The sequence below is a fragment of the Chaetura pelagica genome, unplaced genomic scaffold (assembly GCF_000747805.2).
Source record: "Chaetura pelagica isolate M959 unplaced genomic scaffold, ChaPel_1.0 scaffold80, whole genome shotgun sequence".
Classification (NCBI taxonomy): domain Eukaryota; kingdom Metazoa; phylum Chordata; class Aves; order Apodiformes; family Apodidae; genus Chaetura; species Chaetura pelagica.
Genome location: NW_009951946.1, coordinates 531,209 through 545,224, shown reverse-complemented (window position 1 = coordinate 545,224; position 14,016 = coordinate 531,209). Strand labels below are relative to the sequence as shown.

General features: G+C 37.6%; 1 protein-coding gene across 1 annotated transcript in view; it reads left to right on the top strand.

The window, feature by feature from the left end:
* The window catches only part of SH3KBP1 (SH3-domain kinase binding protein 1), a 196,044-nt gene that overhangs the window by 99,895 nt on the left and 82,133 nt on the right, over positions 1-14,016 (top strand). Inside the window, exon 5 of the mRNA XM_009997142.1 lies at positions 11,993-12,189. Coding sequence (XP_009995444.1) covers positions 11,993-12,189 — 197 coding nt within the window. The remainder of the gene's footprint in view (positions 1-11,992; positions 12,190-14,016) is intronic.

Genomic DNA, 14,016 nt, shown 5'->3' with positions numbered 1-14,016 from the left:
CTGATGATTGACTCATCAGCTGATGGTTTAGTCAGGCAACCTGCTGTTTTTTGGCTTCTTAAAACTTTGGCTCTCCTCAGTGTCTTGAAACTTAACATACCTTTTTCTTAGTAGTTTTGTAACTGTGGTTTGATTGTTTTAATAGAATTCCTGCAATGGTATTTTATAAAAACAAGGTAAAAAGATGGATTTGGGGCTTTTTTTGCTTCCTCATTGTGAAAAATAAGACAAGGAAACTGCAAGCACAAAACAAGCAGCTTTTTACAATACATAAATGAGGATAGTTTTTTTATTTTCTGAAGATGCAACAGAATTATATGTAGGGGGAGGAAATACACATTTTGGTATGATTCACATGTACTGGCTGTTTTGCTATAGAATTTTACTGAAGACATGCATTTTTATGATCGTGTAACTAGATGAGATTAGCAACAAGCTGATCTTGTTATATTCCTGAGCTTGCCTGGGTACCTCAGGTTTCAAAAAAAACAAACAACACACAAAGCAACTCAGCTGCTGATGCTTTTACCTACACTTGAATTTCATATCATAAGTGTCAGAGCATGAGCTACCTTGCTATCAAAGAAGTGAAAACCAAGAATTTAACGGTTTTGATAATAAAAATTGTAACTTAAAGATCTAAGAGGGGAAGTGGAATTGTTTGGGGTGTTTTGTTGTGTTGTTTTTTAATTTTAGTATTTTGTTTTTGTTCATGTCTGCCAATCCAAACACCCAGTTAAGCTATTGGCTGAAAAACTGATATATTCAGATTTTAGTGTTGTATCCCTTCAAGTAAGCATCATTTAAAACCAGTTTCCTTGTCCAAAACATTTCTATATAAGTCATCTTTGAAAGATGCAGTATTTCTGATGCTCAGAGGATCTGGGTATATTAAAGAAATGTGAGTATTTCAGTCCCCTGTTTGGATGTCAGCTGTGCTTGTTCGAGTGCACTGCATCTGTATCAGGAGTGTTGAGCCACTGTGAGTATGTCATTGCAGTAATAATTTTTTCAGGCTTCCCCTGTGCTCCATGAGAAGGCTGAATAAGACAGTTTCATTTGCAAGTCTCACAACTTGATGGACCATAGATAAAATCTAAGAAAAAATACTTTCTATTGGACATTGTAAAGAAGAGCTTTAGCAAAATCATGAGATTCTTTTATCTGACATACATGCAGTAAGAATATTTTAACTTCATGTACAATCAGATATTTTGGTTGATATTCTCGATTTGGTTGCTAATAAGTCTGTAAAAATGTTAGTGACTGAAAATACAGATTAAAACCTCTTCCTTTCCCTTCTTTTTACCATCATTCGATCTCTTCACACACCCCCTGCCCCTTCTCTTTTTTCCCCTCTTTCCTTCTCTTGCCTGCTGTCAGGAAAATCTGCCTTTCAAGGGACAATTCTGTACAGAGTGTCACCGGCAAAGATTGACAGCTACAGACGCTATAACAGTGAGTGTGTTTCAAAATCAACAAGCAGTAGCTTTAGTTCTCAGTACTTGTTTGATTTATCTACACTTGTAAAATGTGCCACTGCTACTCACTTCTGGCTACTCTACATGCATATATTTGTCTGTAAGCTAAAGTCAGTTTGCTGCTGCTGAACTGCCTAGCCTTATTGCAATGAGAATGCACTTGTTCCTTCTGTGCATGTGTGTGCTATATGTCCATATAATGTATGTGTGTAAGCCCACAATAAACTGTGAATTATATTGGATGTTTGGTTCTTACTATGGATTGAAATTAAAATCATTTAGTCTCATTATTGTTACCACCTGAAACATGAAGACTGTTGATAATAACCACAAATCTTTGAATTATAAGTTGTTCTGCTCTAAAAATAAAGTTCTCATTTAGGTTGCTGGATTGATAAAATATGCTTTGCTTTTCCTAAAGAACATTGCTGGTTTGGTTTTTTTGAGTTGTTTTTTTTTTTTTTTTAATAAAATTAATGCATGCTCTTCATTTGGCATTGAGTCTTTGACAGCTATTACTCACAGCATTTTGGTTGATATATTTTTTCTGCCAAAGAAGGTTAAAAGATATAAAGCTACTTTCATTTCATGTTCAGGTTTCTGCCTTCTACATTTTGGAAGCAGGGAATATGCTGCTTTTCTTATGCTTTTACTACCCTGTTAATCTAGTAGAATTGAGGATGGTGACATCAGATGCAAGACAGAGGAAGCCAGGAAGACAGAAATCTGTCATTCCACCTGCTTCCTCACTGAAAAGTCTAGCAGAAAGAGATCCTACTGAGTCACATTCAGTGTGACTAAGTACAATGTGTTCAGAGTTGTCCTCCAGTGAACAGGGTGTTGTACTAACTTTGGCATCTGATTTTGTCCCAGACAGCTTGCTTTTCAGAAGATCCAAGCTGTGCTGCTCTTCTTCCTTTCTGGGTGGAGGTGTTTGCTCTCCTACCTCTGAGGACTTCTGTCTTATGGATGTTCACAGCAAAATATGAAGCAATTGAAGTGGTAGTGTTCTATTCTGATCTTACAGCTTTCTTTTAAAACAAAATATGATTATTTTTTTTAAAAACAAAAATCTTTATGGATGTGTGCATCTCTTATTTCCTCATGGAGAATTTCCTCCCTGTCTACTGGATTTAATCTCTTTTCTGCAGCTCTCCTCGAGCTTCCAGCCAAGCTCTTGCTCTGGCTGGAGCAGACCTTGTAGCTGGTGGTCTTCACATTTTTCTGCTGATTTTCACCTTATAGTCTTCATAACTGCTTATGCAACATTCAAATTGCATTCATCTTGTAGAATTCTTAGGCCTTCAGTCCTCAAATCCATCTATCTGATGAGCATAACATGGATTTACGAAGTAAATCTTCAGTATGCTTGACTTGTGATTTTAAGATCTAGCTTTAAATCAGATGCAAGGTCTGCCTTTGGAGCCTTTAATTTTACAATATTAATCCTTCTGGGCAGTGTTGCCCAAACATTACTTTTCAGAGTTTTCCAGTAACCTGCTCTCCATGCTCATCTCATTTTTCATTAAGGGCCAGATGGCCCTTCCTTTTTTCTTGGGTTATTTAGGGTGAGCCTAAGAGAAGTCAGGAATAATTTAGTCACCTTCAAGTTGTGCTAGAGCTCTACATTTAGTAGTAGTCTGTGTTAATAATACTGGGCCATGGTTGTGCCATGTCACAGAAAGAATATTTCATCCAACTGATTTCACAGAGTGCCGGATTGGATGGGCATCTACAGGTATACTTGATAACAACTTGATAACCAGCTGCAATAAAACAGCTTGACCCACAGTAGATTGTCTCACACTGCTCTGGGCAGACATCCATCTAAACTGTTTTCAAAGCTGACTAAAAATTACTTGTTTAATACAAACTCCCTTGGCATTTGGTTGAGATTTGCATGCTTTTTCATCCTGCAGAGGTATTTTTCTGTAAAACTGCATCTCAGAAGGCTTGATGTCCAGCTACATTTGTGGCCCGTTTGTTGTTTACTGGGATGGAACTGGGACTGAAGTGCAAAATCAGGTCATCCTGGAAAGTTTTAAACAAAATGAGAGTTGGCATTGTTGATACTTTTGGAGATGTTATCTCCTAAATGAACACAGAAAAAGGAGGGTATATTATTCTTCCTGTTACATCTATCAGTACCTCACTTCCTGCATACTCATGTTCTTCCAGAGCAGGCCTAGTGAAGGTGTGGCCAGCTTCTTCCATTTCGTATCTGATATATGGTCCTTATTTTTAGGCAAATATCCATGTGTTTATGTCTCCAGTAGAAATAATTTGGAGACATTCCACAGAATTGTTTTTGTTTAGGGATGTCTGTTCAAAACAAACCACAGCTGCTCTAATTTCAATTTTCTGGTTTCTCCTGAAGTCAAGCTTTCGTCAATTCATAGTTTTAGATTAGTTATGCCCAAAGGGTGCTTGGATTCACCTGTATCACATTGCATGGAGTATTGCTCAACTTTCAAAGCAAGCTTAGAGCTTTACTTTACAAACATGTGCTTGATGCTAAAATACTTTTATTTTGAAAGCTATTTTGCAACTGCTGTGTTTAAAATAAATTTTCATACTTAACCGAAGCCTACAGTAGCTAAATGCTGTTGAATTAGAGTGTAGCTGCTTCTAGAGATACCATCCGTTGAAATTCAAGGTTGTCTCCTGCATAAACACTAAGCCTTGCCATTATATGCTGACATGGCTTTTTTGGTCATTAGGTATGCCAGGGTCTGCTCAGCAACAATTCCAACTGCTATCAGAAAATTTTTGCTACTGCATATGCTGGGTGAAGAGGTACACACAGCAACAAGAAATTACTTGTTGTTTTGTTGATCGCAAGCCTCTTTTCTCTTGTACTGCAACTTTCCTGCACCTCCACGAAAAATGCTTATTGGATTTTTTTTTTTTTTTTTCTTCCCTTGTTTTTTTTTTTTTTTTTCTTCCCTTGTTTTTTTTTTTTTTTTTCTTCCCTTGTTTTTTTTTTTTTTTTTCTTTCTTCCCTTGCTTTCTTTTTCTTTGAAGATGCTATAACTGAGGAACAGGGCAGATACAATCCTTGACTTGACAAACATTTTCCTCTCTTTCCTTGTGTGTGGATCCACAATGCTGTCAGTAATAGATATTAGATATAATGGAAGAAGATGAGACAGGATCATTGAAACAGAAGTATTCGTGAGTAACCTTAATTGTGTTTTCTATTGCTCCACCACCGTTTTGTTTGGTTTTGTTTTTTAAACCCTCCCTCTAATTCTTAATGAACAAGGTTGATCAGAGTTCAAAGAAATCAATATGCTTGATGTATTTATGAAATTACTAGCCCGATTTAAATGTGTCTGAATGTGAGCTAAGTTAAATGAGAAACACAAGTGTGGATTTTAACAGTTCTGAAGAGGGGACAGATATATTTTTTTTATTTCACCTCGACTTCTTATAACTTGCTTACAAAGAAGAACGTATATTAAGTACACAGCTGCTATAATGAAAATAACATCTGAGAAAAAAAACAATGCTAAAATGGGATGAGGGAATTTTTTAGGATTAAAATTAAGTATCATGTACAGATAGCAAGGGGTTGGGAGTGGTGTGTGGAAGAATTATGTTGACCGAGGGGAAACACGTTAAATCCTTCTGTTGATTCAGACTCCATCAAGTGGTTTTCCATAAATCTCACAAAAGACCAATTTTTTCTGAGTGGCAGGTAAAGAATCCTTTTGGCTCTGGTTGCTTACCCATCCTTTCAAGTGTAATGACATGTTCCTGTATTTGGCGAGAACAAGGGTCATGAAAAAATTGTTCCAAAATTAAGATGACGATGGTACAGTTGTAGAACTCCTGAATGAATGATTGTTTCTATTCGCTCTTACAGTACTCGCAGAAATGGCTGGGTATGAGGTGAAGCCACCAACTTCCATATTGATGGCTCTGTGTTCATGCTGCAGAACATGCTTGTGCTGCATTGCCCTTAATGCATGCTGCTACGTGGTGCTGGACACAGCTCCCCTTCCCCTGCATGATTTCCTGTGCAAGCATATAAATCTTGGGGCTATTTCTTATGTGGCAAGAACTGTTGTGCTAAGGAAAACAAACATGCTGAAAGGAAAAGATAAAGTCTTTAGATTACGTGGCTACGTTTCTTCAAGGAATGTAAGTGAGCATAACAAATAATGACTAATATTGAGATAGTCTGCCTAGCCACCCTTGGTAAGGAAACATAAATATGTTGATTGAAAGCATGAATTTATTAACCTTTAAACTATGAGGAATCATAATGACTGTAGTCTACAGTAGCATTTAAAATCAGACTTCCTTTTCCAGTTTTGGATTTTTTATGATACTATGGAATGTTGTTCGGGATAGCTTCAGCAAAATACAGGACTTTGCTAGGAAGCAAGCTCAAGATAAATACCTCATAGGCTGGGGGGTATTTGTTCAGCCTTTGCCAGTATGTGAGGAAAAGGAAGAAGGACAGTTCCTGTCTCATCTACTGCTATTGCCATGTATCAGTTCACCTTCTTTGTCATTCAGATCAGACACTTGGGTGTTCCACTCTGTCATTCTCTAAATAGAAGGAAAGGATATATTTCCCCTCATTTTCCTTCCCTTCCATAAAAGGCAAAAATCTCAATAAGCTCCATTTACACAGTTCTTTGTTCTATTAAACACAGTTGACAGCATTTCTCTCTGACTGCCAGACCAAATCAGGAGATCCTTTGCATCATCTCAGGTGTGTGCCACTGAATGGGTGACCTTTACATCACTTACTGGAACTAGCCTGAGAAGTGCGTAGAGGGCCAGAGCATCACTGGATTATACATCATCAGAGTGGGCCATCTTTTGCCCAGTGCCATACGTTGTCTGCAGAGAGAACAACCCAGAATAAAGAAAAAAACCTAAATTACTAAATAGCAGCTCAAAATAGAAAGCTCTGCAAAGCTTACAATGTAGTCCCCTTTTTTTCCTGCCATTTTAAGCTATTTAGAAACAATTCGTTTCCTGCTTTGAATTGAGTTAATTTTATCACAGCTGCTTATTTTTGTTTTAACAGCTTTAGTTTACACAGCCCTTTTTCATCCATAAATATAGTTCTGATTTAGAATGTTGGTTTGGTGCCAGTGCAACTCTGGGGCCGCTGGTGAATTCAGTCTGATGTTGCTGTCTCTGTTTAATCCCTTTTTGAGTTAATATGTTTTGGTACATTTCAGAATGTTGCTCTCAAAAGACCTGAAGACCTATAACTGGCATAGCAAGAGTGTAGTGTGTTTGAAATGTCTTGAGAAAAGTAATCTTTCTTATATACCCATAGAGGAAAAATGTGTGAAGTGCAAAATTCCTTCAGACAGTGTTGTAAGAATTTAATCTTCATGAATGCTAAATTATCTTGTAAGGAGCATGAAGCAACAGGGAATCTTATAGCTCTGAGTGTTTTTAAATAGCCATATGTTAAATATGCTTTAAATAGGCAAAAGTTGGGAATGTTTGGCTCCTGGGAATTCTGACTTCTTGCTGCTGATGCTGCTCATTTAGACTTTAAGAAGTTTACTATAAAAGCACACCCAGCACTCAGATTTGAGCTCTGCCTTGTGGTGGACATGATTCATCAACAAGAAATCTAGGTAAAAGAATGAAGTGGGTTTGGTTATAGAACCAGAAATGGGAAGTGACCCCCCAAAAGCCTTAGTTCATTCCTGACAAATTTAAAAGATCTGCAGAATTTTCCTACTATTAGGACCGGTGTGATAGGAAGCACATTAGTGAGCACCTTGTTGATGTTATCTTGATGTTAGCTTGTCAGCTCTCCAAATGCTGGCAGATAGCTGACAGATTGTAGGAAAATTGCTGTTAGCAGAAATTTTCAAAAAGTAGTTTGAGGCCTAACTACTATAACTTTTATCCAGTCCTGGCTATATTTGAAAGAAAAGCAAAAGGCATGCCCTGTGTTTCTGAGGACCGAAGTTTGCCAAGCTGCTGGCCTTACCTTAGGATTTGAGTTCACAGCTCTACCACAGCTGTTTTAAACTGTGTGGATGTATTGGTCAGCAGCAGCAGATGGCTTTGCCAGCTGAAATGCTCTGCAGTTTTTAATGCCCATTTAGCAACCTAACTTCCCTGCTAACTGTAACTCTTCTCCCAGAAAATGTAATGTTTAAAAAATCATAAGCTGACAGTCTAGTTCACTGAGGTTCCTGCTTAGCTCCCAGCTGTATCTGTGGCCTACATATGTCTATTGGGAAAACTGTCTCCCCAGCTCTCTTCTACTAAGCTGTATGCACTAGTGGTGCAAAAGGCCATGAAAAGCTGAAGGGAAAAAAAATAAATAAAACAAAACAAAACAAAAAAAGAGTGTGGTTGAAAGAGGGACATTTTCCCAGTTTTAAGAGGAGGGATCACATCAGCCATCCCTTCCCTGTTGCAGGCAGGGCTATGGAGGCCAGTGCAGCTTCCCTTGGCAGGATTGCTCTAACAGAATTGCACGTGTATATATGTGTGTGTATATATATATTCATAAATTGTAAATGCATATATGTGTGCATATATTTATATATATCAGTGAACAACTCAATAAAAAATAAATGAGCGAATTTGTCAGGAAAGTGTGGGCATACTGTTGCAAATTCTTGCAAGTTCTTTATCTGTACAAATCAGAGGTGTATATCTCATGTACCATGGGAGGAAAGTAGGAGACTCTTAGCACATCTTTAATAGTAAGACCAAGATTATTTTCTTCAGGACTATTTTGTACTTATTTTTTCTTAACATTACTGCATATTTTAATTTTATCTAATTTGTTCTCAGTTTCCACTGCATATAAACCTTCTGTCACCTTTGCCTTTTTCCCTCAGCCATGAAGTGAGAAGAGCAAGAGCAGACTAGTTCTTGGAAAATCTATGGGTTTTATTCTTTCTTGTTTATTGAAGTCCAGAGGGCTCCTCAGCTTCTGTCCGTCAAAAAATAAAAAATGATGTAGTTTTCCCAATTGGCAAGGGAAGATTTCATAACTTTGAAGGAGCTTTGTAAGATTGGTCTTTGTATCCAGCCACTCAAATGAATTTTAGTTTAGACAGGCATCACTTCAGTCGGTTCTGTCCTCATTAAAAAATATCTTTTAAAAAACTACTGTTATTTCCTATGTGGCTTTTATTATGAGGACTGAATACTAAGACAAAGCTCTGTGGCAGCACTGAGAATTAAGTGGGTTGGTGATTGGTGATACTAGGGAAATCTGTTTTAAAGCCCAAGTTGAGGTTTCTGATACAAGGTGTGATGTCTCATCATAGAAGGATGGTAGCAAATTACAAAGTTGCATTAATGAAAAACAATTGATAATCCAGAAACAAAAGCCTAATTCTTATTTGAGCCCCTTGAGTTTTGTGGTCTCTCTTTCATTCAGGCTTCAAAGATCTGGAAGTCCATGTGAGACGTGTTGTGTAATTTCCTTAATTACTTCCATATTTTATTTCTGACAACTGGCCAGGGTTGGGTCCTCTTCTTCCACAATTAGTAATGCAGGAAAGATGTTTTAAAAATATCTTTTCAGTTAAGGGAGTGGCTAAGAGTAGTCACAGATCCTATCAGTTAATATCTGGTGGAGGGATCAGTTAAGATTACCTGTGGAGGGTGGTCTCTGCACTGCTTTTTCACTCCATCACAGAGTACTTAGAGGAAATTCTGGCAAGGATGAAATAGGGAACCTTTGCCAGAGGGTAGTTTTCCTATCTCATATTATGAAGATCTTTTGTTCAGAAAAGAGATGACGATCATTGTGATATGTTTGAGTTTTTCAAGTTATAGACATTTTATTCTCAGAAGTATTATTTTTAACTCATTATAGTTGATCAGTGACCTTTCTTTTTTCATTTAGAAGCAGTATAGAAAGTTGGGTTTAACCTCTATCTCAGCCACAGCTCTAGTGACTGGTATTTTGCAACTCTGGGAAAGGTCCAGCTAGTAGAACTTACAGTTTCTTCTATTAGGAGGTCACAACAAAATGTAGAAGTAAGAAGGAGTCAGTGACTTTGATTTGTTGCCTGAAGAGATTTATACCTCAGAACCTTAATGAATCTACCCTTCCATCTCTTAGTGCCTCTGTGTCATGGAATGGTTCTGCTACAGGTAGCCACCCGCGTACCCCAGGAGCAGCACAGGGCAGGATCACTGTGAATGCTTGAATTCCCTGGTTATTGCTTTCATGAGCTCTGGAAGAGAAGGAGCATACAGAATTCAGGAATACTGCTGTTCAAACTACCATAATAAACCAGTGAAGCCAGATTTAAAGTTTTCCCAGCAGGCCTTTCTTGGGAAAATGAAGTGGTCCAAATAAAGAGATCAAGACCCCAACATATTTAGGAAAATAATTGTAATATTTTTATTTAGAATTCTTTAATATTCTAGTCTTGCACAGTTTATGGAATTAATAACTTGTTCAGTGCTATCAAAATTGAACTCTCAAAGAAATAGAAATGTTACTTTTATTCACCAAGTAGATGCAGAACCCACTCAGAAGGTCAGAGCACCTAAGGATTTTGCTTAGTCTTGAGTCTTTTTATTTGTTTCTAACTGGAAACATTCACACTCCTTTCAAGCTTGAGATACATAAAATCTCAAACCAGCATATGATGGTTTTTCTGGTTAACAATTTTGCTAAAAATCCTGGCCTAACACATAATTCCTGATTTCCTATCCTAGCAGTGCCCTGATATTGAAACTAATTTACCTGAATTGTACACTTGTGCCTGTAGGCCTCAGGATTCACAGTGGTTTCTGTGGTTCATTGAGGAAGCTGAAAGAAGACCTGGAAGAAAACACTATGTTTTACTTGGTGTTTGTGTTCCTAAACAGTTAATTGCCAGGAAAACAGGAAGTCTACCCCCAAAGAAATCGTTGCTCACCAACATGACAGAAAGTTGTTGGATGGAGACTGTCAGTTTGTTGAAACCAAAGCCATCACTTGAGTTGGGAGTTCAAAAGCGAAGGATTCGGTTGTTCTTAATATTAAAAAATTTATTAATAAAGATTTTCACGGACTTTGTAAAAATGTTTTTTCTTTAGGTGATTCCTCAGGTTTTGAAGGGATGTTCTGGTCTAGGCTGAAAACTATATTCAGATGCTTTCAGCTCAGGAACACTATTCTGTTTCTGTTGTTTATGCACATCAGAGAACTATACAAACTGAGGCATTACAAAGATTTTATAAAACTTCCCACATGCTTCACTACTTGCAACCCTTTTATAGGGATCCAGTAGACTTTGCCCAATCTTAGTGCCATTTCTTTCCCTTTGGCAGAAACGCAGATAATTTTGGGTTAACATTACTGACTTACCAAAGGAAAAGAGGTTCGTGCATAGTTTCTACTTGATTTTAGGTGTCTGGATTTTAAAGAAAAATCTTCTGTACTGGTGGCATCTTACGATGAAAATCCATTATAATCACTTTGTGGATCTTGATAGAAAAATAATTAGAAAGATAAGCTTACTTGAAATTTTTCTGTCTTTTAAATCTAAGATCCACATCAGTGGCACCACAAATGCTTGTGAGGGGAATGTAAGAAACTAAGCATGTAATTATTAGGTAGGATTAGTGCTGTAGTAGCCACAATTGCTGTGGTTTTCCTGGGAAAACAAGTTACATCGATCTGTAATGGAGGAAGGAAGATTTAAATGATCTGGGGGACTGTTTCAATTGGAGGAGAACTTCAGTGGGTCACTTTTGTTGCCAGTGACTGTTTGGCTTGATTCTGCACTGTTCTCTAATGTGGCTGAAGCATCACTGTATTGCAAATGAGGCCTCTGCTCTTCAAACAGGAGATATTTTCAGATAAGTGCAGATAAATTTTCCTATTCACTGAGTGAAGTAATGCAAATCAGAATGTCAGCTTTTATTTATTGTATTCCTAGAGGATACTGTGCATGGGCGCTTTTCTTATGAGGCTGTCTATGCTGCAGAAATTTAATTTTCAGCAGGGAACATATTATGCAGCTTATTTGATTGCAAATTTGTATAAACAGCTTTCAGCTTTATATTACCAGTTAGGTAATGTAGCTTTAGATACTAATTGCATAAATGGCTTGGTATGAGTCACACAGATTTATGGTACAGCATACCTGGTCTGACTGCTTGTTAGCTTGAAGTGGCTTTATACAATGGCTAGAATTGAATTTAACTATTTAATTTTATTTATTGCGTTCTCTCCCAAATAATTTTTGTCTGAAGGAGGAAGGATTTTCTTGATACTCAAGGAATGGCCGTCTTCATTCATGAAGTTTTGACGCTGGAGTGTGCATGTTTTTTGGATTGGTCTTAAGTTCCAACTGGTACACCACTGTGTTGAAATAAAGTTCTTTTTAAAACTAAAAAACGAGCGCATGGCACAGAGACCATCTTCTCTACGTGTTTCTTGTGATTTCACTATCCTGTAGACAGTGGTAGGGAGGGATCATTTTCCAGTCACAATCTGTTCTGAAAATAGTGAACTTGGGAACTAAGATTCCTTCTTTCATCCCCCCATTTCACAGGCCTGAAAGATGCTACGGGCTCTGAGAGTGATGGTGGTGACTCTTGCAGCACAAAATCAGAAGGAGCTAATGGAGGCACGACAATCCAACCCAAAAAGGTCAAGGGTGTTGGCTTTGGAGATATCTTCAAAGACAAACCTATAAAGCTACGACCAAGGTCAATAGAAGTTGAAAATGACTTTCTCCAAGGAGATAAGGTATGTGTCATTTTTTAATTCTCTCTTGGCATTGGTTTGAAGGAGTTTTCATCCTGAAATTCTAAATTCTGTCACTGGTCACAACTTTAAGCTTTATGCTCTATTTCTTGCTCTTTCTGTGGACAAGATTCTGTTATTTTCAGCTTTTGCTGCACACCCAAAAGTAAATTCCGCTGAGGTTAGCTGCTTGCAAGAACTGTTACTTTGCTTAAAGATTTATTCCTCTGTTCATACTTCCATTGGCCTTTTTTCTAAGAAAATATTAGTTTAGAGAATGACTGGGGAGACTTTTCACGTTTGTAGTTACTTACGTTTATTGTAAAAAAAACCCCGAACAGCAACCTAATCTTATATAAACTAACAGGGAGGTACTGTCACTGTTTAAAAAAAGAGGAAGCTTTGGCATATATGTAAAACCCAGAATGTTAGTACTGGGTTTGTTGATTTAAAAATGCTTTTCAAATTGCCTAATTTTGTTAAAAGGAACTAGTAAAACAGGAAACATTATTTTTCTAGGTTTGTTCTATGTGACATAAAAAGAAATTCCTGAAAATGACACCTGGGGCAAAAATTTACTTCCTGACAGATTGAAACCAGCCATCTTTTTAGAGAGCACTCTTTTTTCCCAAGCCTCCAAAAATGTTACTAAATATATTAGAAATAAAAAGAGACTAGAAAGCAAAATAAGATGTTTCTAATAAACTGGGGAAGGCAAACTTTAAAGAAAAAAAAAGGATTGATCCCTCTAAGGTATGTTCATTAGGGAAGCAAAGAAAGAACGTGTTGGTTTGTAATTGAAGTAACAACCGAAGAAGTATCTGAAATCTTTCCTTTAAGTGAACAATTATATTTGCATAAGGTTACTGATATGCTGAGAAGTGTTAAGACACTTCCACAGCCTGGAGTTCTACTATGGGCATAATTATGTGATGTATTTTGGCTCCATGGTGATTTTAAGAAGCTTCTGAGCAGCTGCTCTAGTTCCCTGGTATAGCAGCCTCTCACCTTTTAAGATGTGCTTGTCTAGTTGTTTGTAGAACCAGGTGCTTCATGAACTATGTCTTTTTGGCCCACAAAGCTTTTGGTTTTTAATCTAGATCATTTTAATGACCTGATTTGTAGCACAATACCTACACCCACTTCCACCCCAAATTACAGAGATACAGCAGAAGGGGAGATCCAGCAGAGGCATGGTGGGAACTTCTTTAGTTAGTTACTCTGAGGGAGATCTGGTTAATATTTTAGAGTAGACTGCCATTTGCGTTCTGTATAAGGAGGGGAGTGAAGAGCTGGGATAAACTAAGGAAAAACCTCGATTGTATTATTCCTTGAACACTGCTGACTTCTTCAAAGCCTGCATGGTACCCTGATTACCTTCTCTTTGTGGATGCGCTTATTTATTGACACATGAAGATTTGTTAACATGCAGGACCGTGAGCAGCTGATCTGTATTCCAGTGGCACCTCATCAACGTTCATCTAGAATGTAAGATAGGGACAGACCAGACCTGGTGGTATTCACCAAGTGCTCCCATCTGGCACATTCAGGGAATGGGATAGAGAGCAGTGAAGACAGCTTTGCATGGAGCCATCATGATGTCTTTCCACAGCAGGGTTTATTAATGACCTTGGACAACCTGCCAGTGTTTAAAGTTTGATTGGGCTTTGTGAAAGCTTTCTAAATATGTAGAGAAAGAATTTTACCAGCATATGAACTTGCTTCATAAAAGTTTTTTTTTATTTTACCCCATTTTGGAGGATTTTTGTTTTTATAGTTTGATGGCTGCCTGTGATCTTGTGCTTGAAAGTCTTCCTTACAAGTCCTGCT